This window comes from Chiroxiphia lanceolata, chromosome 6 (assembly GCF_009829145.1).
Source record: "Chiroxiphia lanceolata isolate bChiLan1 chromosome 6, bChiLan1.pri, whole genome shotgun sequence".
NCBI lineage: Eukaryota > Metazoa > Chordata > Aves > Passeriformes > Pipridae > Chiroxiphia > Chiroxiphia lanceolata.
This window is the reverse complement of record NC_045642.1, coordinates 10,930,705-10,955,611: the sequence shown is the minus strand read 5'-3', so window position 1 is coordinate 10,955,611 and position 24,907 is coordinate 10,930,705. Positions and strand designations below refer to the sequence as shown.

At 39.1% G+C, this 24,907-nt stretch overlaps 1 protein-coding gene across 1 annotated transcript; it reads left to right on the top strand.

Moving 5' to 3' along the window:
* The first annotated feature begins 228 nt into the window (after positions 1-228).
* On the top strand, positions 229-21,131 carry CTR9 (CTR9 homolog, Paf1/RNA polymerase II complex component). Its single transcript, XM_032691330.1, has 25 exons — positions 229-382; positions 2,291-2,389; positions 3,159-3,398; positions 3,839-3,956; positions 4,563-4,652; positions 5,933-6,081; positions 8,327-8,434; positions 8,932-9,039; positions 9,161-9,397; positions 10,175-10,264; positions 10,368-10,496; positions 10,594-10,777; positions 11,294-11,382; positions 11,655-11,840; positions 12,022-12,109; positions 12,342-12,490; positions 14,551-14,667; positions 14,839-14,984; positions 16,365-16,436; positions 17,609-17,744; positions 18,251-18,397; positions 18,839-18,996; positions 19,276-19,372; positions 19,694-19,806; positions 20,056-21,131. Exons 1-25 carry the CDS (start codon positions 338-340, stop codon positions 20,465-20,467), a joined length of 3,507 nt encoding a protein of 1,168 aa, XP_032547221.1. The 5' UTR covers positions 229-337; the 3' UTR covers positions 20,468-21,131.
* The last annotated feature ends 3,776 nt before the right edge of the window (positions 21,132-24,907 follow it).

Here is a 24,907-nt window from a genome sequence, read left to right as displayed (position 1 = left end):
CCAAGACCAGAGAGAGCAGCCAGGCAAATCTACCCCGTTGACCAGCGGGTGCGAGGACAAATAAAAACACGCGGCACTGCCTTTCAGTGTTTTATATATAGACAGATATATCTATGGGTAGGTACGTGATGCATGTACGAACTGGAAGGGAGAACCACCAGCTATCCCCTCACGCCGCCGCGGAGGCGGATCCGGCGCGGCCGCCCCGCCCCGTCCCCGAGCACGTCCGGGTCGGGCGGTGCCGTGAGGGGAAGTGCGCGCGGCGGCGGCCCCGGCCCGGCTTGAGGCGGCCCCGGCGTGTGGAGGGTCCGGCGGGTCCCGCAGAGCAGTCGCCGACATGTCGCGGGGCTCCATCGAGATCCCGCTCCGGGACACCGACGAGGCGAGTCGGGCTCTGGGAGGCGGCGGGAGGGGCTGCGGGAGGAAGGGTGGTCCGTGCCGGGGCGCTGCCCCTCGTAGTTCTGCCCCGGGGGTCGGGGGGCGGTGTCGCTGCTTTCCCTGAGGTGCCGCGGCCGCAGGTGTGTGTCCAGGGGAATTCTCTCCGTAGGTTGTTCTGTCAGATTTTTCTGACCGCACTGTTTATAAACAGCTTGGCTCTCCTCAGACAGGCAGGGCAGCGGGTCCTCTGGGTAAAGTTACTTCAGGGTGGGTTTAGAAACTTACTTAAGTTTTCTTTAGTTACGATACACTGTCCCAAGCCAAGGTTAAAAAGATTTAAGCGAAATCTTCGGAAATTTCCAGGGTGTTATAAAGTTAGAAGTTAAATCGTTCCATATCAGATACTAAGTGAATAGTGTAGCTAAGGAAGTTAATGAAACATAACTGCTTACAGGTTGAAGAATATTCTCTGTGAACATATGCATCCACACTCTTTTACATATATGTTTGTATATATATTTTTTATATATATATGTATGTGTATATATATATGTATATATATGTATATACATATACGTATATATACATACATGTATATGCACGTGTCGTATGTATATATAGAAAGAAAATTCACGTGACTGCCATTGAATTTTCAAGTCTCACCAAGGTACTTTATGGGTTTTACATGGTGGAGGGTGTTTTTTTCAGTGACAGAAATTTCTGTGTGAGGTGTCGACATGAATAGTTGATCGTGGTGCTGCTCTTCAAGTTCTGCCTGGGACTACTTAGATCCCAAAGTTTGAATCTCTAAAAATTGCTTTAAAATACTACTCCCCTTCCCCCCACCCTTTTTTTTTACTTCCATTTTGTATTTGCTGAGTTGGTAATACCTGTTTCTCATTAATAGCTGTATTAGTTCATGGATGAGTGTTGCCCAAATTTAAAAACATCATTATCTGTTGAAACAGGAGGTACCGTGCAAGACAAAACTAAAATTAACAGTAGTGGCAGAAATATTTTTGCTGGTACTCTAAAGTCTTGCATGGGCAAAGCTATAAGCCCATATAAATTGGATTGCTTTAATTCAGCCTAGAGAGGAGGAGTCCCTGCATTGATAATCAGGGTACAAGCCTGGGTACAACAACTGCACCTCTCCCTTGCTGTCAAATTGACTTGTAACATAGATGACTAATATTAAAGGTAGCATGACTGAGTAGCAGGTGAACTAACAGGCAGTTAAATTGTGTTCCCAGATATCCCACCTGGGTAGTATCTGTTCCTTTTTCCTAGTTTTTAATATCAGAAGAGTGGATCAGCATGGGAAGACAATTTTGCACAATAATCTTTGCATGATGAAAAGTTAATGTTGTTTACTGATGATGATTGCAGTTGTGAATGTTCAGAAATTTAGTTGTTTCAGTAGTCTCTTACTTTCCTTGGGCATTAAGAGGACTTTATGAAATTTCAGGACTCTGAGATAAGTCTTGAGTATTGACCCTCTGACATCTGATAACTTGGAATATTTTGACTCTGTCCCAGATCTTTGTATTACCTGTAGGAAAAGTTTTAGAAATTCAGCAGTGTGCTGAAGTCAAGTTGGTTATCAGCTGGACTGTAAAATTCCAAGCCTGAAGTCCATAGTGAAAGAAGTTGAGTTAGCATCTCTGCTTATTCTCCCTGACTGATATTCCAAATATTGGATTGTCTTTTCTGTGTTATTTCTGAGAGGCTGTTGCTTTTGTCTTGTACAGAATACATTACCTTATCTCTTCCTTCTTTGTCCATAACCTTGTTTAAACACAAGCAATTATTTATGTTTTGTGCTCTGAACTGTCCAGCTTCCTTTGAGCTCGGTGATAGATAATGTTTATTAATGTTCTGTGAGAAGCTAATCTGTACTGTTTGGTTCCAGGTTATCGAGCTTGACTTCGATCAGCTGCCTGAGGGTGATGAAGTGATAAGTATCCTGAAACAGGAGCACACCCAGCTGCACATATGGATTGCCTTAGCGGTTAGTATTTATACAAAATGTGTATTTAAATGTTATATTCACATAACAATAATAATTTCCACTTCCTTGCTTTTATGGCCAGTGATAACTGAATCCTGAACAGGAACTTAATGGGATCATTCAGTCACTGGCTCGAAGCCTGATATTTCTGATTTGATGTATGCATATTGAGATCTTAACTTCATCCTTTTTTCGTGAAGCAGTGCTGCTTGAGGCTTGCTTTCTAAGTTGTTTTTTATATTTCAGTCAGCAGTTTTCCTGATTTGTGCCTCTGGTTATGCACTTCATAGAAAAGGAGGGGGCAGTGTCTATACTATGGAAAGCATGGTGAAATGTGCAAAAAGACAAAAGTTCAGAGGAAAGCCATTGGAATCTTTCCTTATAAATGCCTCAAAACCTTGTGTTTTTAAGATGGTGAGTCACTGGGACACGTTGCCCAGAGAAGCTGTGGATGCCCCATCCCTTGAAGCGTTCAAGGCCAGGTTGGATAGATCTCTGAGCAACCTGATCTAGTGAAAGATGTCTCTGCCCATGGCAGAGGGGTTGGAAGTAGATGATCTTTATGATCCCTCCCAACCCAAACCATTCTATGATACTATAACAAAAATATTCGGCGTTATCAGAATGCCTCTGTCTGATGATCCCTACATTTACATCTGTTTTATCCCTACATGCTGGAAAAACAATCTGTGTGACACCTAAAGCATCCACTTGATGTGTTATGTGCTTGCTGGGGTAGTGTTGTGTGTTAAAACCGTGTGTTTCGTAGCTGGAATACTACAAGCAAGGGAAAACAGAAGACTTTGTGAAGCTGTTGGAAGCTGCGCGCATCGATGGCAACTTGGACTACAGAGACCACGAGAAGGATCAGATGACGTGTCTGGACACCCTGGCAGCCTACTATGTGCAGCAGGCTCGGAAGGAGAAGAACAAAGACAACAAGAAGGAGCTCATTACACAGGCTACCTTGCTGTACACTATGGCTGACAAAATCATCATGTACGATCAGGTAAGACCCAAATCTGCTTAAAAACCCATATTTGTAAATTATTTAGTTATTGTAAAGAGAGCAAGTGTTGATTCACTAAAGGGAAGATAGGAACTGCTCAGGCTTTAAAGTTTTAGTGTTGTACATGTAAGCAAAACTTGTAACTATCTAAAATGTGTGTGGTGCCACCAGGAACGATTATCTCTAGCTTGACACGTGATAGAACTACTTCAGTCAACTCTTGGGGGTTGGGAAAGAAGCATTTATTGTTACTCTCTTACTTGGTAATATGTGAACTTTAGAAGGGATGATGAAGACCCTTTCTGTTTTATTTTACTGCTGATGTAAGAGAAATCAATTAATCATAGAAAGCGTTATAGTGTAGACAGTTAATCTTTCCTGTAGTCCAAACTTCATATTTTACAAAGATAAACGTATTGCAAATTTTTTTTCTTGGTTAGAATCACTTGTTGGGAAGAGCCTGCTTTTGTCTGCTTGAAGGTGATAAGATGGACCAAGCTGATGCACAATTCCACTTCGTGCTCAACCAATCTCCAAATAATATTCCTGCCCTTCTTGGTATGAGTTTATGTGTATTTGTAAAAACCTGATCTTTGGAGTTGAGTTTTGAAATGGATTATGTACTTAAGAGGGCTCATATGTGAGTAGAGAGGGTGTGATCAAGAGGTGACCAGAAACACGTGACAGAGGCTACTTTAAACTTGGGAAGCATGCATAGGTGGAAGAGCTGGGAGAAAGTGGAATGTTAGCTGGCGTCTTCTGAGACTTGTGGGCATACCTACAGTCCAACTACTTATACTTCCCTGATGATGCCAGTGAAGCTGTGTACTCTGTTGAGGGTGAAGATACTGCTGGTGAGGGGTCAGTGGGCTGTAACACTTGTGATTTAAGTTGTTCACTAGTCTTAGTAAGTGTCTTTCCTCTGGACCAGGAAGGAATTAAGTTTCTGAAAAAAAAAAAAGAAAATGTAAATTTAATGTGTTCCCAGTTTGATTTTTTTTTTTCCATATACTTGACATCATCAAAGATAACCAAAGATGTAGTTATCTGAATTTTCTGTTAGTTTTTAACTGTAACTTTTGAAAATTGGCACAGTTTACTGAACAGTACTTGTGCTTCTGGTTTATAACTGCTTTGTTTTTACTTCTGATTTATCCACAACAGGTAAAGCATGCATTTCTTTCAACAAGAAAGATTACAGAGGAGCCCTTGCCTACTACAAGAAAGCACTGCGTACCAATCCAGGTTGCCCAGGTAAGGCAGAAAGTATTTGCTACTGGAAGTATTTGCAGTCCTTGTAAACTAATTAGATTCAAAGGGCATTTTTGTGGTTTATATCTGTCAGAAAAACCTCAACCCTCATTACAGAGGAGTTCAGATGTTCATTGACTTGAAATATTTCTTAATTGTTAGAGAAGGAAATTGTGTTTGGGAAAATACTGTTCTTTTTTTCCAAGTATTACTTTTTAAAGACCTTTATTACTTTTTAAAGACTTTTTAAAGAGAATGAAAAGTTGTATGTTCAAGACTCCTGGAAAATTTATCTGTGAGCTCTTGGAATAAGGATTCAGAATTGGCATATCAGTAATGAACCAAGACATGAAAAGTAGAATTCTTACCTTTAGTGCACGATGTGAATTTTCGTGGTGTTGCATTATTTTCCATATGCAAAAGTCTGGGAAAGTGATGGGTGACAGTTGTAAAAGTGATACATGTGATTTAGATATATTAGTTCAAGATATTTACATTAGGGAAATAAATACCCAAAAGTCTCTTGAGACATTTGTCATAACCTTTCTGAAAAAGGGTTCATTGCAGAGTTGATGTGTGTTCTGTGGTCTGCTTTACCATAAGACTCATTACTGCAAAAGTGCATTTAGAAATACAAGCTTTACTTTTCAAGAAACATCTTTCCTTCGCTCCCCTTTTTCATACAGACACGGATTTGAAATTGCTGTTTATAAACGTTTGTATTCTTAGATCACAAGCAGTCTGAAAGGGCAATATGATGTAAATTTTAAGTATTAGTCTATCTGTATGTGGTCATGGAAGTTAGAGGATGATAAAGAGCATTTTTGGTAGCAGTGAGTCAGTTGGTCATTTGAGGAGAAATGCCAGCTAACTTGCTTATTTGTCTGTGTTTTCTGAAGGCCTGATAGTCTTGGGTGAACTTAACCTGCCTGAGAAATTTCCAGCCCTTTCATCTGGCGAATTTTTAATGCTTTCCTCCATTATTTTTTAATACATTTCCATAAAGTAGGTTATTATTTGTTTAGTGTCCAAGTCTTTGGGAGATAGACCAACGTTCTCAGGAGTATGAAGAAATAAAGTCTTACTAATCTGTTCAAGTTTTGTGGCCAAGCGTGGGAGGCGACTTTAAAAACTGCAAATCGATAGATGGCTTTATAGGTTTTAAACTTTCTGCTTTCACTTTGTTTGATGTCCAGATTGTAAAAAAAAAAAAAAAAAAAAAAAAAAAAAAAGTCATAAAGTTGAAACTTTGGGATTCTGAATGGTGTCACCTTGTTCCCTAGCCGAGGTCCGGTTAGGGATGGGCCACTGCTTCGTGAAACTCAACAAGCTGGAGAAAGCTCGCTTGGCCTTCAGCAGGGCCCTGGAGCTCAACTCCAAATGCGTGGGGGCCTTGGTTGGACTGGCTGTTCTGGAACTCAATAACAAGGAGGTGGGTCTGCCTTAGCAAGAATCCGTGCTCAGTTCACTTTCTTCTCAGCTGAAAGAGCAAAATTTTTGTCCTCTGAAAGGTAGTCGATTTTTAAAATGGGTAATACCTTTTGTAGTGAAATGATTGCAAATCTGTACCACTACTGAATGATATTATAGATACGTACTTGTGAGCAGCACATTCTGAAAAAAAGAGCTGTCTTCTATTGTTAATAATCTTCAACTCTCTTATTTCCAGAGATGTTAGCTACAGAACAACAATGCTAGGTTAACTATTTCAATTAAAATGATAAAAATCCATGGTGAGATAGATGAAGGAAGGTCAAGGTAAAACATATACTCCCGGGGCTTTAAGGAGCATAAGCTTTCAAACAAGTTTTAAAGTCATAGTCAGTCAGTCTTGGCATGCGTGCCATGTAGTAAACCAAAGAGTAGGCAAGAAGAAATTTTAATTGGACTGATTAAACTTTGATAAAGTGGTGATCTTGCCTCTCTAGATATTGTATCGCTAGAAAAATGCATATGCTCATATAGCTTAATTGGGATTGTAACTTCCTGAGCTTCCATTAACCATCTCAGATATTATCAGTGGAAGATGAGACCTTTAAGTGTTTAAAAAAAAAACATTGTTACAAAATTGTATGTTGCTAAAATCTGTAGAAAACTTAGTTCCCTAGAAAGATCTTCTGAATGTCTGAAAATTTCTTAGTTTACTACATCATGGGGAAAAAGTGTATCTGTTGAGACTTCCACAAAGAATTCAAAACATGTGGGCATGAGAATTTTCTTTCCTAAAACTACAGAAAGAACCAAAAATATTCAAAAGTCAGATTTCAATAAATAATTCCATAGATGAAAAACGAATGAAACCTGGTATCTTTCATTTTTTTTCCTGAAGACCTTTTGACTGAAGTCAAGGGCTGAACCCACTCACCTTAAGCTTCAAAAAGCCATGATTAAAAGCTGAGCCACTCAAATAGGTTTTGTGTTCTTTCTAAGCAAGGTATCATTTATGCTTGACTTCTAACTGTTTTCACCACTTTTACTGCAAAATTAGTGTAACATCGAAGAGTTGACATGGGGGAGGGAGAACATTTTCTCTGGGGAAAAGATTCTCTCTGAGTAGCAAACTAATTGACATGTTTTCTGTGCTTGGATATTTCTAATGTTTCTCCCTCCCAGAAGATGTTATGGTGTGAAATCAGGGTTGAGGTCACACTGTGTCCTCATTGAGGTCTGTCTGATCTCTGGTTTTCTTAAATGAAAGTGCTCAGGAGCCTTGAGACCTCTGCCTGTCTGTTCCATTTGCTTGAATTTGGACATGAGTCTCAAGTTATTGGAGAACTCGAACATAGGCACAGTGTTATTATAAAACACCTTTGCCTTTGAAAATTGAACCAGGAATGATTCAATATCTCTTAATCCAGCTATATTGTTATGCTAGGTTTGGAAAGATAGTGCCTTTTCCAATTGACATTATTTTTTTTAGCTGCCTTCAATCTTATATCTCAACCTCATAAAGCCTAATCTGTTCAATAAGATACCTTTCTGCTAATAATAATTGCAAAGTAAAGCACAGATGTTAGATGATTGCTAGATACCATTCTTGGTGTTTCCCTTCAGAAATAAATACAGATTTCAACTGACATGCTTGTGATCCAGATTTCATGGGTATTCTAAATAAAGAGCAATTATTTTATCAGTTATGGATTTGAAATTGTAGGTAAGTCAAATGGAAAACTTTCTTTGAAGTGTAAAGTTTCTGTGGAAAAGAGTAAGTTGAAATTATGATATTCCTATTTAAAACTGCAAACTTCTACCATTTTTTAAAATTAGAACTAATTTGAACATGAAAATATTTTCATTTCACTGTTGAACGAGTTGGGTAGAACGTTGAAACCTAAACCAAACAGGCAAACTGAGGACACTGAACAGTAGAAGGAACAGAGGGAAGGCTGTCAGGGTGTGAGTGTGAAATGTCAAAGGGCATCAAGACTAAGTTTTCCATTTTTGGTTTTTTTTTTTCCTAGAAAGTCTTGCTCTGCTTTTTTTCCATCCCTGTGCGGTAGCTTCATTTCCCTGTATGCTGCAGGGAGAAAAGCTAGTAGCTGAATTTACCTTTTTCTGTGAGCTCAGTATGGTTTTGTCAGAATTCCTGCAGCAGCCTAGGCTGAAGAGTAGCTCTGAAGTTGTTAATAAGATACAGCTCCTGAGGTGCTGCTGATACCTGTCAATGTTTCATTTAGGCTGATTCCATCAAGAACGGTGTTCAGCTCCTCTCTAGGGCTTACACGATTGACCCCAGTAATCCAATGGTGTTGAATCACTTGGCTAATCACTTCTTTTTCAAGAAGGTAAGAGATCTGTGAAATTTTACAGTTAAATACTTGTTAACCTTTGAACAGCAAGAATTCCAGTGTTAGATTCAACCTCATTTTGGTGGTGCCTAATGTGGAACTGTTAATCTAGATGGACAAGTATAAAGTTTTCGATCTGAATTTGGTATAAATCTTTCTCAAGAAAACCAAGAAAATGTACACTTATTTCTAAAGTAAAGGTCACCTTTGTGTCCTGAAGAGTTTTTGTTGTTGGGTTTTTTTGTTTGTTTTTTTTTTTTTTTGTTGGTTAGTTGGGTTTGGGTGGTTTGTTTTTTCCCCCTCCCCACTCTTCCATGCTTTAAAATATGAAATAGAGAAAAGACCAGTAACAGCTAAAACTAAATCTGTTATTTACTCAGTGCTGTGACTAAAGCTTTGTTGTATTTTCCAGCTATCCATGCTTAAATAATAAATCACTTAACCATAAATAAAGTGAAGGCTTTCAAATTTCATCTAACTTCCTTTTTTTTCAGGACTATGGTAAAGTACAGCACTTGGCTCTTCATGCTTTCCATAATACAGAAGTGGAAGCAATGCAGGCAGAGAGCTGTTATCAGCTGGCAAGATCTTTTCATGTTCAGGTAGGGCAGCTTTTAACAGCACCCTTTGAGCTTACACTTAAAAAAATCTGTGTTATAAAAGTTCATGCAAAGGTTACCTTTAAAAACTCTAACTGTTCTTCATTTAATTCTTTTTAATTAGGAAGATTATGATCAAGCTTTCCAGTATTATTACCAGGCCACTCAGTTTGCCTCATCTTCTTTTGTACTTCCATTTTTTGGATTGGGTCAAATGTACATTTATCGTGGGGACAAAGAGAATGCATCACAGTGCTTTGAAAAAGTTTTGAAAGCCTATCCTAACAATTATGAGACCATGAAAATCCTTGGATCTCTTTATGCGGCTTCAGAAGACCAGGAGAAACGGGATATTGCAAAGGTGAGTTTTGCTTCTGCCACTGTCATACTTTTATATCCAAGGGCTGAACTTGAAAGTCAGACCTGAAATCAAACTGCTCATTAAGTTGCATAAAACTTGGAGTTAGTTGGCTGTAGGTATGGAATATTTCATATGGGCTGTCCCAAGAGATCCTCCTGTCTGTGAAGACCCAAAACTTCTGGGCAGAACTGACACTCTGCTGGGCTCTAGCTAAAGCGTGGCCAGGAATTTAGAGGATCCCCAGCTTCATGTTTGGTATTATGGTATTGGTACAAATAGTACTATGACAAGGGCAGAATTTAATTCTTCCCATATATGTTAAAATTCTCTGAAGGTGGTAAGTTAGCTTGTGATTTCCTGAAGACAGCAAATTAGCTGGTGGTTTCCAGAAAACACTCGTCTTGGCTTATGTGGAAACACAGTTGTGGGTTTTTTTGAATGAAAGGTGTTTTAAATCTAATGTTGGGTAAATAAATGCAAAAAACCAGTAGACATCACTTCTCTAGTGTCTCATGTTGCTGTGATAGTTTCTGCTTCTCTAAGACTTGAAGCAGGTGTTCTGTTCCACAGAAAAACAGAATAATAAAGGAAGGAAAATAATGCAGGTTTTTCTGTGACCACATTGTGCAAATGGTTAGGATGTTTTTTCCTGCAGTATGGTATATATTTCTGGTGTTAAGGTTAATGCCTTCACTCCTTCTTTTGATTTTTATTTCCATTTATTTAAATTGGTTGTGTGTTTATGAAGTGGCATAATTATTTTCTGCTGTTTCTCAGGGACATTTAAAGAAAGTCACAGAACAATATCCTGATGATGTAGAGGCATGGATTGAACTAGCCCAGATTCTGGAACAGACTGATATCCAGGTATTACTAATGCACAATTGGTGAATTACAGGTGTGCTTTTCATAGGAGCACGTAGAGCTCATTGTCTCGTTTCTCTCATCCCCTTTCTCTCCCTTTGCTCAGGGTGCCCTGTCAGCCTATGGAACAGCTACCCGCATCCTGCAAGAGAAGGTACAGGCTGATGTCCCACCAGAGATCCTGAATAATGTGGGTGCTCTGCACTTCAGGCTGGGGAACCTCGGAGAAGCGAAGGTGTGCAGTTCCTCAGAGCCTTAAATGAGTTTCTTGATCACCCAGAACTTTTCCTTTAAGAAAAGTGTTTCACTCCTCTTTTCTTTTGATACTTCAGAAATACTTTTTGGCGTCCCTGGATCGTGCAAAGGCAGAGGCTGAGCATGACGAGCATTACTACAATGCCATCTCCGTGACAACGTCCTATAACCTTGCCAGGCTCTATGAGGCCATGTGTGAATTCCACGAAGCGGAAAAACTGTACAAAAACATTTTAAGAGAACATCCTAATTACGTTGATTGTAAGGAACATTTGGTATTTTAGTTCAACAGTCGTCCTTATAATACCAAAAATCTTCCTGTTTAGTGTCTTCTGGTCTCCTTATATCTATCTTCCCTTCTTCCCAGTGTTTTGGGCTCTGCTTATCTGCCCACTATTTTCCCCACTGGTTTGTTTTTTCTTTTATTTCAAGGTTTGCATCGTTCCTATAGTCCAATCTCCAGCTTTAAACCTTCTAAATATTAGTAAATTGTACTATACTCCAAAAATCTAGCAAAATTAGCTGCTCTAGACTTGCATACTTCTGCCCACTTGTTCCCCCACCCCGACTGAAGCTGTAGGTTTTTTTGTCACCATTATGGATGGACGTTCCTCTTCACGTGCTGTGTCTTGTTTTGAACAGAACATGAAAGGTGTCTTAGTGTTTGCTATCCTTAGCCCATCAAGAAAAAGATTGCTTTTGAAATTTTGAAATATTTTCTTTGTTCAGGATGACTTCAGCCTGTTCCCTCATTTTTATTTTCTGGTTTTATTTTAGGTTACTTGCGCTTGGGAGCTATGGCCAGGGATAAAGGAAATTTCTATGAGGCTTCTGATTGGTTTAAAGAAGCACTTCAAATAAATCAGGTTTGTGACCCTAGAAGTGTTTAAAGTTAAAACACTTGAAATACTAAGTTAACTTAAATTTTAATTTTCCTTTTGTTGTGTTTTTATTTTGTTTGTTCACATAAACCAGGGGAAGAAGAGAGAACTACCATAATCTGCTCTCTGTGTGTTTTGTTTGCTGTTTTCTTTTTTAATATGGAATTCTGTTTAAGAAAAATAGCACTTTAGACTTGGAAAAGTAATCTTGCAAAGGGAAACAATGCTCTTGCAACTTACAGTGAGTTCTTATTTAGGACCATCCGGATGCTTGGTCTCTGATTGGCAACCTTCATTTGGCTAAACAAGAGTGGGGGCCAGGACAGAAGAAATTTGAAAGGATATTGAAACAGCCCTCCACACAAAATGATACTTACTCCATGCTGGCTCTTGGCAATGTCTGGTTGCAGACTCTTCATCAACCCACAAGAGACAGAGAAAAGGTAATGGGCATCTGGCTGCCCTGTGTGTGTGTTTGTTGATTTAATTTTTGAACACTGTTAGCTATTCAGAGCCTTTTCTTGATGCCTGTTTGGCACCTTATAGGCCATGAAACTTCTGAGATGATCTTTTAATTCCCCATTAGAAAAGTGAGTGATGAATTGGGGGTATTTCTTCCTGCAGGAGAAACGTCATCAAGACCGTGCATTAGCGATCTACAAGCAAGTGCTCAGAAATGATCCAAAGAATTTGTATGCTGCTAATGGCATAGGTGAATATTAGACTCTAGTTTTCCTTCAGAGGTGATCATATTCTTATGTTTTATGCTTTAATATATAATTGGTTTTTTTGGGGCCTGCACACTCTGTAGTGGAGCACAGGAAACGGCAGCTATGTCAGTTTTTGATAGGGAGCTTTATTCAGGCAGTATTTAATTTTCTCTGGTAGGAATACACAGCACATGAATCTGGAAGCTTACACTGTACATATTACTTTCCTCTTAGGAGCTGTCTTGGCACATAAAGGATATTTCCGTGAAGCTCGTGATGTGTTTGCCCAAGTGAGGGAGGCGACAGCAGATATCAGTGATGTGTGGCTGAATTTGGCACATATCTACGTGGAGCAGAAACAGTACATCAGTGCTGTGCAGATGGTAACACCTCCAAATTGAACTGTGTAATGTGTTAGATGACTTCTGGGTTTTTCTCTGTTGACATGGCAGCTTGTGAAAGTTTCTGACCAATATCTTAATGAGTTCTAGGTCTCTTTCTAACCTGCTGTTGGCTGTCAAGTCTAGGTTTAAAAACAAACTGCCAAATGTGGGTTAAGGGTGACAAAGCACCTATTGACTTTTGCACTGTTTTGGGTTTTTTTTGTAGCAAAGTTCAAACATAATTGGGAATCTTGGTTTTGGAATTAATTATTAGTCAGAGAGGTTTCAGTCGGTGTAGTTACTGTACGTGATTTACATTCAGATGTTACTGAAGTAAAGAAATACAATTTGCTGCTGGGATTTTTTTAATAGCAACAATTCTTATTTTTGTTGTTGCAAATGGCTTCATGAAGAACAGTCAGAGCTGTCTGAAAAGCTGACTGTGCCATAATTTCTCTCACCACAGTTAGCATCAGTGGTTAATTCATGCAGGAAGAAATCTGTTGAGATCAGCTAGTTCGACCTGCTCAAGCAAGCAAACTTTCAAGTATCAGCCAGTCCTAACTAAATTGACTCAATTAGTTGATCAAAAGCATACAAGTAAGCTTTAAAAAAAAAAAAAAGCGTGTGTTAGACAGGACAGAAGCTCAGAACAAACTTATGTCATTAAGACTGAGGCTTGAAAATACTTAATTCAGAGCTATTCTGAAACTTTTTGTGATGCTTAATAGGGAAGTGTTACTGAGCCTTTCTTACTTGATCAAGACCTCAGTGGTCACTATCCTCCAGTGAACTGCAGTTAACAAGCTTGAACATATTAACATGTGACCATGACCTTGTTCATTCTGTTGTGTTTGAATTGGGTCTGTTGGGTTTTTTTTAACACTCTGTTTTTATTGCCAAAAACCTTAATGGAAATCTAATTTTAGCAATTGTTCAAGCAGCGAATCACGGTGGAAAACTGGGTGTGACTTTCACCTTTTGATTTGTGAGGAAAAAATATTTCACTTGTTTGCTAATATATTTGAGAAACAATGTTACTGGAATTGTGTTTATTTACTGAGGTGTTTTATTGTTCCCTGGGTTCTGCTATGCAGTCACAGTCTGAAATACGTGATACTGGACTCAAAGGGGAGATGAGTTGAATTTGCTAGCCTAGCTTACTGCAGCCATGACAATTACCCTAGTGAGTTCTCCACCCTAAAGCACACAAATCCGAGGCAGTCTTAAGCTAAGTACAAAATCTTTGATGCTAAAGGTGAGTGAAAACTGGGTGGTCACAACACAGTGGGATCTAAGAGTAGTGACTTCAGGCACTACAGTTCAGGGCGGTTTCCATATCTGAGCTGGAAATAAAACTTTGTATTCCTTGCCTTTTTGGAGGTTTAGAAAGGGTGAATGATTGCTTGAGAAAAGAATATGTCAAACAGAGGATGGTCATTACTGAAAAGGATAAGTTTGGTAACTGGTTGAACCTTTAATTCTAGACCCACAAAACCTGAAGTAGCAAGCCATCTTTTACACTTTACAGCAACTAATATCCCTTGGCATGCCAGGTTCCTCAGCTAGGTGGGCAGAACAAATTTGATGTTGAGTTATCTGAAAGGTGTGGGTTTTTTTTAACTAATTGCATCAGATACATGGAATTACCACATTAGGTATATTTCAACTTGTAAAATACCTTGTGTGAGTAGAGAAAACAGATCTTTTATTCCTCCCTCCATACTGTGGAGAATATTTGAGTGGTCTTAAAATGAGTCACGTTGGTTAGGCTTAATTACAATAGATGGTACTTTCAAAGTATTCTTCTGTATTTTAAGACTTACAGAGCCTCCTGGGCTGCTACCAGTTTCTAGAAAATATGGGTGCTTGCAATGGAATATGAGAAAAAGTTTTCTGCACAGTGAAAAGAAGGGATTCATGTAGCACAACACACTTCTTTAAAAACCAATAAGTATATTAGCAGTAATGCTTTTTAGGAAGAGAAACATTTTCTGGGGTTAGCTAACCAAAGTAACAAACCACTGTCAACTCTTACTTTTTTTTCCCCTCCATTTCAGTATGAAAACTGCCTCCGAAAGTTCTATAAGCATCAAAATACTGAAGTCTTGTTGTATTTGGCCCGGGCGCTCTTCAAATGTGGCAAATTACAGGAATGCAAACAAACTTTGTTAAAGGTACGACTATAGAACATCACGTGTCACAGAATAAAGTACTGTGAGTTGATGTGTTTGTGTCTCTTTAAATTCAGTGCTCTGGGATTTAAATGATGGTGCTTTATTCTCTGTGTGTCATTTCAGTCCACCTCTGTATCACACTGTAGCTTATCTTGACGTCCTTTTTCACAGGCCAGGCACGTAGCACCAAGTGATACAGTCCTGATGTTTAATGTGGCTTTAGTGCTGCAGAGACTGGCTACCTCTGTCCTGAAAGATGAGAAAAGCAATCTGAAGGAAGTGCTTAACGCTGTGAAAGAACTGGAGCTCGCCCACAGGTAAAGGTCATTTAGTTCTAGTCATTAAAATCTATTTTGTTAATCTGGTTAGAAGAGCAGTCATCTGTGAAGAACTGTGTGTAATTCCAGCGTTTCTGGTAGAAAAACAAAAGATTGGGCCTGACAAAACTGGGCATTCAGACTTTCTCCAGAGCCCGTTTTGTTTGAGCAGGTGCCAATGTGTGTTTCTCAAAGGGTTTTGTTACTGCTACAGGCAAGATGCCCTTCCTTCCTGGAAGTGCACTCTTGAAAAAAATGTTGAAAATTATTCTGTGACTTTAATACCTTTTTATGACTTCTTTCAAAGCAAACTATAAGACTAAAAAGCAAATCTGTGTAAGCTTATGTTGTATGTATCTTATGTTGTATAAGCCTAGTTAATGCCTGGCAGTCCCTGAAAACTAGTTTCACCCTTCTCTTGGCAAGTAAAGCCTAAGTACTGTCACAGCTCAGGAACAGAAGCAGTTTTTTAAGTGCATTTGAGATATTTTAGTTCTATTAAAAAAATTTTAGGTGGGTACCAATGTGATTAATGTGATCCAATTGTCACCATCCTTGAACCATTTATTGTGCTCCTGGGTGTTTCTGATGTAGCTGGGGCATGCTTTGTGCATTCCTAGCTCTGCTGTTACGTGGAGGATACAAATTGTAATGTACATTTAGCAAGAAGCTTGTTATTTATTGTCCTGAAGAGGTTGCAGGGATTTATTTTTGCCTATTAACTAAAACTTTTTGGAAAATACTCTCCGTAGTCTAAAAGTTGAGGAAGGGATTATTTTATTCATGCACAGTCCAGTGCAAAAGGACTTAATTTAAAATGTCTCTGTGGGTATATGGGAAGAAACTGGCAACCTTGACAGTTAGAAAGTTGTTTTCCTGTAAATAAGTTGGAGAAGCTTTTCAAAGCACTGATCCTTACAGCTTAGCAATCTACTCAGAAGCTTGCTGTATGTGCGAGGGTCACTGGGTCAGAGAGGCTGTTCTGAAAGGATTTTTAAAAAATAAGTTTTCCTTCCTTTTCTTATGCATGTAAGCTGGGACAGATAAGGAATAAATCTGTTGGGGTCAGCAATGTACTTATTGGTTGGAGCCAGTGAATGAATTCTTAGAACTCTCTTCAGAATTTTTTCCTCTCTAGAGCTGTTTTAAAATGTTTTAAGTGTTTTAAATTTGGAGAACTTCTAATGTGCTTTTTATCTTCTGTATTAAAAGAGGCTGGAACAGAGGGAATTGGTGAGATTTCCTCATCTGTTGAGTTTTACACGTTTGTAATTCAGGAGTAAATGCTTTTGTTCTAAGGCAAAATTGCAATAAATATGTAAGTAATGCCATATTTGCTAAGTTTTGTTTGGTTTTGTTTTTTTTTTTTTTCCCCTCCAGATACTTCAGTTACTTGAGTAAAGTAGGTGATAAGATGAGATTTGACTTGGCCCTTGCTGCTACAGAAGCCAGGTAAAAAACCAAAACCACAAACAGTCCTCCATTCAGATACCAAGTGGAATATTTTTGCCCTGTTTTTTTTGTATTAAAACTAGATTTCAGGATTTCAACTGACAGTTTCTTAGAACAGCAGAAATACAAGTGCAGGGTCACTCCCTATTGCTATTTCCTTCTTTTCCTGTCCTTGCTTTCTGCCATTTTTATGTGGTCTAAAACTGTCAACATGTGATGTCTGCCATTAGCTGAAGTCTCCAGGCTTTAGTGTTTTAATGGCAAATTTTCCATCAGTGAGTGCAGTGACATTTATTTAAACATTTCTACCTCTTACTGTTTTGACTCTGAGCATAATAATGTAACAACAGCTTTCCTTTCACGGAGATTTTTTAAGTGTAAATGTTCGTGGGTCATGGAAAGCTTTTGTTTTGCAGAGTAATCTGCTTTAACTTTTGCTCAGGGGTAATGAGCTTGTACACAAGCCTATCCAAATTGGTCTCCTTGTAAGCTTTTTTTCTTAGGTTTTCACTCATTATGGTCTGTGTTTCATTTATTACACATTCTTGTAAGATTTCCTTGGCCCTATACAAATGACATCTGTTGACCATTGTGCACTGTACATCTGAAATGGGTATCATTAAAGCATTTTGTGCAGAGAAGAAAACATTAATATTGAAAGAAATATCATTTTAGCATCTGCTAAGAGGCTGTTGAAATCACCCTTTTGCTTTAATGTTTTGTGCAACTTGACTACTTTTTGTGCAGCCTTAACTCTGACACAATTGGGCTTTTTAAGCTAGAATTTTGACCTACCTTCCTGCTTAGGTTTGTTAGGATGTTGTGATTAAATATAAATTCTTATTAACCATCCCTCTGAAGCTATCCAAATTAGTTGGGATGATTCCTTTTATGTTCATGTGTGGGTCTTCTGTGTATGAATTGGCTGAATGGTGAGTGCGAAGCCATATGTTCTGAAGTTATATATCACCAGATAAATCAGCCTACTAGAAAGTGCTTTAATTCACTCAAAAACCTGCGCTGCTCTTCTTTGTGCTCTTTCAAGTAGCTTTTTTTTTTCTTTACTGGGGGTATGAAGGCAGTGTTGTGGTACATGCCCTTCATAATTTGCCATTTCTTTTTGCAATGTGTGTTTGCCACCTTCCTTTACCTGAGAACCTTGCCCGTTGCAGGCAATGCTCCGACTTACTGAGCCAGGCCCAGTACCACGTGGCTCGGGCGCGCAAGCAGGATGAAGAAGAGAGGGAGCTGCGTGCCAAGCAGGAGCAAGAGAAGGAGCTGCTTCGCCAAAAACTGCTCAAAGAACAGGTTTTATTCTGCTAAATTCTCCATGTTACATTTTTTTTTAAGTATACTTAATTTTTACAAAGCATACACATTAACAGTGTGCATGCTTCTGTTGCTCTGGGGTGGTACTTAATAGTGCTGTTTTTCTTAGTCATAGCAAGTGCTAGCAGAAGATATTATAGCTGAGAGGTGATACTCACTCTTTCTTCCCCATAGCCTCAGAAACAGATTTTTTAGTTTTATAATGAAGTAAAATACATGTGCCAGAAGTTTTTTTGCCATCAAATTTCTGTACCGACAGAGGCTGGATGAGGAAGAACTTGGTGCAACAGTTCTTTTGGACTTTGGCCTTCTCTACCATAGGCTTGTAGAAATTTATTTTTTCTTGCCATGTGGACCTTCTTGTGACATAGGCTGTCAGAAAGCAATTTTCCAGTATCTTGACAGCAAGTAATTTATCCCTTGTGATTATAATCACCACGATGCTGCAAATACAGCACTAATGGTTGGTTTTCTCGATGTTTCAGGAAGAGAAGCGCCTAAGAGAAAAAGAAGAACAGAAGAAACTTCTGGAACAAAGAGCTCAGTATGTGGAGAAAACCAAGAATATTCTGATGTTCACTGGTGAAGTAGAAGGATCAAAGGAGAAAAAACGTGGTGGCGGTGGAGGCAGGGTAGAACAGATTTTTTTTTTTTTCTTTCTCTTTTTTTTTTTTTTTTTTTTTTTAATTAAATGTCTTTCATATTCCCTCTTTGACATACGGTCTCCTGCAGGAGCACAGGTTTTTAATTTCAAGTTCCTAGGCTCCACTGAGTGAAATTGCACGAGTTTAATACTAAAATGTAAAAATTGGAAGCTCATATGTGAAAGTTCTGAGCATGGTGGCATCACTTAAGTCTGTTCAATGTGGTTGTTAAAATAACAGATCATTTTATTATGTCCAAATTTGGGATCAGTTTCTAAATGATATCAATCTTGTGCCAGCTTTTCCATAATCTCTGTGTTTTCATATCTTTCAAAACATGTTCAGACGAAGTGTCTGTTATGAATTGTTTTCTGATAGCTCTGTAACTGGAAGGCAAATCATAGGTTGTATTGTGTGTGTTTATTCCAGCGTTCCAAAAAAGGAGCAGGGGAATTTGATGAGTTTGTCAATGATGACAGTGATGAAGATCTACCCATATCTAGGAAGAAAAAGAAGAGGAAGGGCAGTGGCAGTGAACAAGATGGGGAAGAAGAGGAGGGGGAGAGAAAGAAGAAGAAGAGGAGGAGGTACCTGATACTTTAATATTAGACTTCCCTGAGAAATAGTAGGGCTTTTAAGTATGTTCTCATGCAGTCTTTCCTAACGGTTTAAAAATGAACTGTTGGCAAGAGGTCACATGGTTAATTTTAATTTACATGTGCACATTTTAAAACTTAAACAGCCACTCTTCAAAAGAAGTTTGAGTAGCACTTGATAAACTGGACATTTCTTGAGATTGATATTTTTGTTTAAGGTTTTTTTGCAATGTTATGCTCTATATCATATGAAATGTGTTTCTCTTTAAGGCCCCAGAAGGCAGATGAGGGGAGTGATGATGAAGAACACGAAAATGGCCCACGACCTAAAAAACGCCGTCCACCCAAAGCAGAGAAAAAGAAAGCTGTAAGTTAAACCCTGAATAGCTGCATTGCTTTCTAAATGGGTATTTGGAGTTCAGCACTTACCCTAGTCAAGAGAGATTTAGTAATGTTGAAAATTCCAACAAAACTTCTTGAAGCCAACTGCATATGAGCTTATTTTTATCCTCTCCTATTGCTATTGCTGCTTCAAGGATGAAAAGGATCTTTCCAAAGCCATCTAGAATTTAAGTGATAGTAAATGGAAAACTTTTTGAAAAGCATGTCTGGTTTTGTGAATGTGTTTGTGTTTGGGCCCTGTGCTTTAACCAGCCACATGGACAATCTTGGTTTTCCCCCTGTACAGCCCAAACCAGAACGTCTGCCTCCTTCAATGAAAGGAAAGATCAAATCAAAAGCCATCATTTCATCAAGTGATGATTCTTCTGATGAAGATAAACTCAAGATTGCTGATGATGGGTAAGAACCTTAATTAACTTTGTATGAACTTAATTTCAGTGCATGCCTTCAAGAGAAAATGCAGTGTTAATGAGATAACAAAGGTAATGAGAACTCTTTATCATTGTACTCACTTCCCATCACAGATTAATTCTACTCATTCTTCTAACACTAGCATTGCTCAAATCCTGCTGTCTAATTTTCATCTGAAGATAGGATAGCACCTTATAGCACCTCTTAATACCTTTTTCCCTCTGTTTTTCCCTGCAGACATGCTAGAAATAGCAACAGTGATTCAGAGGAGGGGGAGCAGCAGCACAGCAAGCGCATTGTTTCCGACAGCGATTCCGACAACAGGAACAAGTCTGGCAGCGAGGCAGGCAGCCCGAGGAGGGCCAGCGTCCGCGCCTCCGAGGAAGAGTCTGACAGTGACAGGTCGCCCAGGAAGAGGAGGCGCTCGGAGTCGGAGCAGTCGGACAACGAGTCCGTGCAGTCGGGGAGGAGTCGCGGCTCCGGGGGCTCCGAAAACGAATCTCGACCGGCTTCTCGCAGCGCCGAGTCCGACAGGGAGTCTGAGAGAGCGTCTGACAACGAGGGTTCCGCCAGAGGGTCTGGTAACGAGTCTGAACCAGAGGGGTCCAATGAGGAGGGCTCTGAAGGTGGTTCGGATGACAGCGATTAGATCTGAATTACAGACCGTCTTTTAAAAATTTTCATGTAAATATATTTCAGTTATAGGGAAAATGCAATTTTTATATTTGAAAACTGTGATTTAAAAAGCCCCTAATGTCTTAGTGAGGTGTTGTGAGACCTTCTTGTGATTCTCTCTGTTGGTTACTAATGGATGTTTCTCTAAGTTGGCTTCTGGTGTATTCTTCATTTGAAACTGCTGTAGATGCACAGAGTCCCTGTCCTATAGTCAGCTCGCCAAAGACAGAATGCATTTAAAAACTATGGAACATAAAATCTCTTTAGGTGGCTCAGTGTGGCTAAACCCGTGTTCTCTACCTATACATGCATAGATGGATCTTAAAATCCTACCAGATGGGACAAAGAAGTGGATATTTATCTTTTTCCTCATTCTGAGTAAAGGTCAGTAGGGAGGTTTTTCTTACTTTCTATGAAGAATAAATGTGCCATGGTGTGACTCTGTTTCCAAGAGGTTTTGTTCTTTTGCTTCTGTTTTTGTGTTAAATCAGCTGAAAAGATGCAGATCTTAAATTTTATGAACTAGCAATGCAGATGTGGCTGAAATATTTAAATTGGCAGGTAAAAACATTTGAGAGAACTCTGTATTGCTTGAGAAGGGTAAAGCTGCCAATGTCACAATAAACTGTTCCTGCTTATTTACTTGGAGTGATTTATTTTGCCCCTCAAAAGGTATAAGCAGAAAAGGTGAAAATGTTAAATTTGACAAAGGAATCTGTTTTGAGGAAGCAGTCTTAACTATATTTTAGCTTAAGTATGTGGCTTTTGGAATTAAGTCCTTTCATACAATGTGTTCAGGAATAACAGTGAAAAATTGCTGTGTTGTAGACTAAAGCAAATCTGATTTCTCTCTGCAGTTCTGTATTTTATACCAGTCCAAAGAAATATTTCTTTTTTGCACTGGTCATGCGGTCCTATGTTAAGTATTTGCCAAGAGAAGATTATGTAGATCTGGATAGTGTATCACTACCAGTTTTAAGAGACTGCATAACCTAAAGTATAGTGCTTCGTTTTTAGGAGTTCTGGATTGTCACTGCTGATAGTTCACATTGAAGCACTGCCTGAAAGTGAAGTTTCCCATGGTGCTATTTGTGGTGTGCTGTGAGCATGAGCTGTTCTCCTTGTGTATGGGGTTTTCATGTGTTTATGGGCTGTTGGTAACCACAGCAGACACACAGAACAGTTGGGTGTCTCTCTTTGTGGCTCAGCTTGGTATCAAGTTTCTATCTGTGGCCTTACCTAAAACTTACGTGTTTGATAACATTCAGAGTAGAAGAACAACTGTCATGTTTGTTGGATTAGAGCAAAGCTGAATATTAACTCAGTCTGCTTGTCACATAGTCGCTTAGGGGAAAGATTTGTGACAGCCAAGGCTGGAAGCTACATAGCTTTGAAGACATGCACTTGAGGAAAATGTTGGGCCCTTGTAGGAAATGATTCTCTTGTCAAGAGAATCATGACCCAGAGCCACAAGGAAGCAGTGGATGGATGAGGTGTTACACTTGACGTGATGCTACTTCAGTTACGAAGCTCTGAGGAAGTGTGAGGAAATTAGAGCAACTAAGGAAGACTTATACATGCCAGGTGATGCCAGGTATGAGAGGAGCCAGCTTTTAACCAAAAATGGGAAGGAAAAAACGTAGAGTGCTTACTATGGGATGTTAGAAACTTTTTTCTGCCTCAGATACATCTCCACTAGCATAGTTGTCTTCTTCTGATGAAAGTTCTGAAGGTCTTGTTTGGTGCTGACTGTACAAAAATATGTTTTCTGTAGGTAAAATTTAGCTCTAGATGAAGTGCTGAGTGGGTGTTCAGATCTAACATCCGGTTGGAGAGAAATGCTTTCAGTAAGTGTAAAATAATAGGGGTTTTCATACATCTCTTATCTGAGAGGTAAGTGCATTTTTTGCCCTTTCCACAGAAAGGGCATGTGTAAGAAGAGGTTATGACTTAATATGTCTTGACCTGTGTGATATACAAGAGGGCAATCAACAGGGACAGAAAGGGGACAGGGGTTGCTTTTGCTTTGCTGCTTCTCTGCTTTTACAAAGCAAAAGAAGAGGAAAAAACCCCACCAAAAAACAGAAATCAGTTTTTCTTATTTCTTTCTTTTGATGAGGACGGTTAATGGGAGGATTAAGGTTATATAAAAAGTCACGTGTTGCTGTAATTGGACTGAAAGCTGTGTTTCAGCTTAATTCATATTTTATAATGCTTGTTTTTTCAAAGTGCAGTGGTGGAATAACATTGCTGTAATTCTCACTTGGCAGCATTCCTTGCCTTCTGAAGTAGGTGGTTGGCTTGCAGCTATTAAATTCCTTTATTTATAGCAGTAATCTATTCCAGGATAAAATACAGGGGGTTAGAAGTGTAACACTGCCTTGCTAGAGGAGTGGCTTATTCCTAGTTTCTGTTTTGCATCCACAGTTGCATGACTGTAGGAAGTGTTTTCTGTTGAGCTCTGTTGCAGCTTAGCATTTTGCTCTCCTCACCTGTGAGCAGCATGTTCATTCCTGAAATTTACAGATTTGGCCTTCCACAAAACACTTCAAATATAACTTAGTAAAGTAATTGAAGTTATGGGGTTGGGTGTGGTTTTGGGGGAGGGTTTTTTTGTGGTGTTTTTTTTGCTTTTGGGTTTTTTTTTTAATCCACCTATTCAGGTTTTTCTCTTTCAGAAACTTTTCCAGGTCAGTACTTCGTGGGAAGGAGTAGTTGTCACTGCTGAATAACAAAGCATCTGTGTGTAGTGTTGATCATTCTCTTTGTAAATGTCCACTTCTGCTAATTTAACTCTGAAAAACACAGTCATCTATCTACATAGAAACAAGGGGCAGGAATATATTGGAATATGCTGCCAAGGAATGCTTTGGACAAGGCAAGACCTATGGTAGGAGCATGACAGCTAAAATTATATCAGTTCTTTCTCTAAGGAAGTGTCACTTTATGGGAATAAGTTACTTTCCATGTTAAATATTTCACTACTTAGAGCAATGTTTTCCTTCTGCACAGATTTAAACTTACATTGGGGGTTAATTAATACTATTGACATCTTCTGTTAAAACTTGCAAGCTTTCTGGAGCAAGTTTCTTCCCTACTTTGTTTTTTATTTGGTCCTACAGTGTAGTGCTCTCTGATGACCCACTTGTTCGACAGTGGTAGCTCCCTTACAGTAAATGAATCTTGACTTCACAAGTTACCTGGAAAAATTCCTACAGCTGGAGCTGAAGTCAGCAAGGACAAAGTCAGTATTAATAGAGGTAAAAGAGCAAGTTGACAAAATGGATGTGAAAAGGGGTATGTAACCAAATACTCATTATTCTCATAGCTAATAATACTTACCACTCATAATAGTGTTTTGTTATTTAGCTAAATATAATAATTGCTCTACAGAGGAGGATTTGGAGTCACAATGTAAGAGAATAACAAACATGAGAATACTTAGGAGAGAAATTCAAAGTAAGTATAGTGAAAATGTGTAGTATTTCTGTCCTGTCTCTGAATTTTGGTCTGCATTTGCTCAAACTTACTATGGCTTATACTAGAAATACTTGAAACTTCAGGGTATTTTAGTCTTGGCAGCACCTATAGAAGGTACAGGTGTGTAGTCATGCAGCTTGTAATGTCATTTTTACCTTTGGTTCATAACTGCTGGAGAAATTAAGAGTGCTCATTGTAGCTATGTTGTTCTTTGAATTAAGCTTATTTTATTGCCAGGGATAGACCTGTGCCTCTGAGTTGTTCTCTGCCCCTTTTTAATATGTCCTTTGGCCTTAGGCAAAAACTTTCCCTTTCTCTGCAGCCTCCAGATCTTGAGACTTGCTGAGTGTTTGGGCTGCAGAGTGTCACTGGCACCCTTGATTGAGTTTACTGTTCTCTTACAGCTCCATTTGAAATGATAAAAGCTAAAGAGTCCCTATGGCTCCTTCTAAATATGTGTCATCCTTATCTTACATGTGTCCCTGTATCTGCCTGTTAGGAGATGCCCCCAGCACTGTTCTAGTGTTGCCTGAATTCCATAAGTGCTGTTTGGCTCAGTAGCATACAAGGATTTCATACATTCCCACCCATGGTGATTAAAATACAAATACCCAGCTTTAGGTGAAGGAACAGTTTTTTGTTTGGCACCTGAGAGTGACTGTCACATGGCAGTGACTTCACAGGTGTTTTCTGTTGTCTTGGAAGGGTCCAGGCAATGCTCTGGCTCTTAAAACATTTTTGAGCCCTTCAGAGTTCTCAGCAGATAAATCTTGCCTCTCTTTAAGGCTGTGCAAGTCCCATGTGCTAATTGCAACAGCTAAAGCATTCTTGGACACATGGAGGAATATCATGGGTCCACTCTGGTTTTTAGGGCCTCCTGTCAAAGGTGCAGTTGACTTGGTTACACAGTGTATCTTCAGTGACAGATACAGTC

Coding starts and splice junctions, on each gene's coding strand:
- CTR9 (XM_032691330.1), top strand. CDS start 338: ATGTCGCGGGGCTCCATCGAGATCCCGCTCCGGGACACCGACGAG. Junction 12,110..12,341: donor GTATGCTGCTAATGGCATAG/GTGAATATTAGA, acceptor CTTTCCTCTTAG/GAGCTGTCTTGGCACATAAA. Junction 14,668..14,838: donor GCAAACAAACTTTGTTAAAG/GTACGACTATAG, acceptor CCTTTTTCACAG/GCCAGGCACGTAGCACCAAG.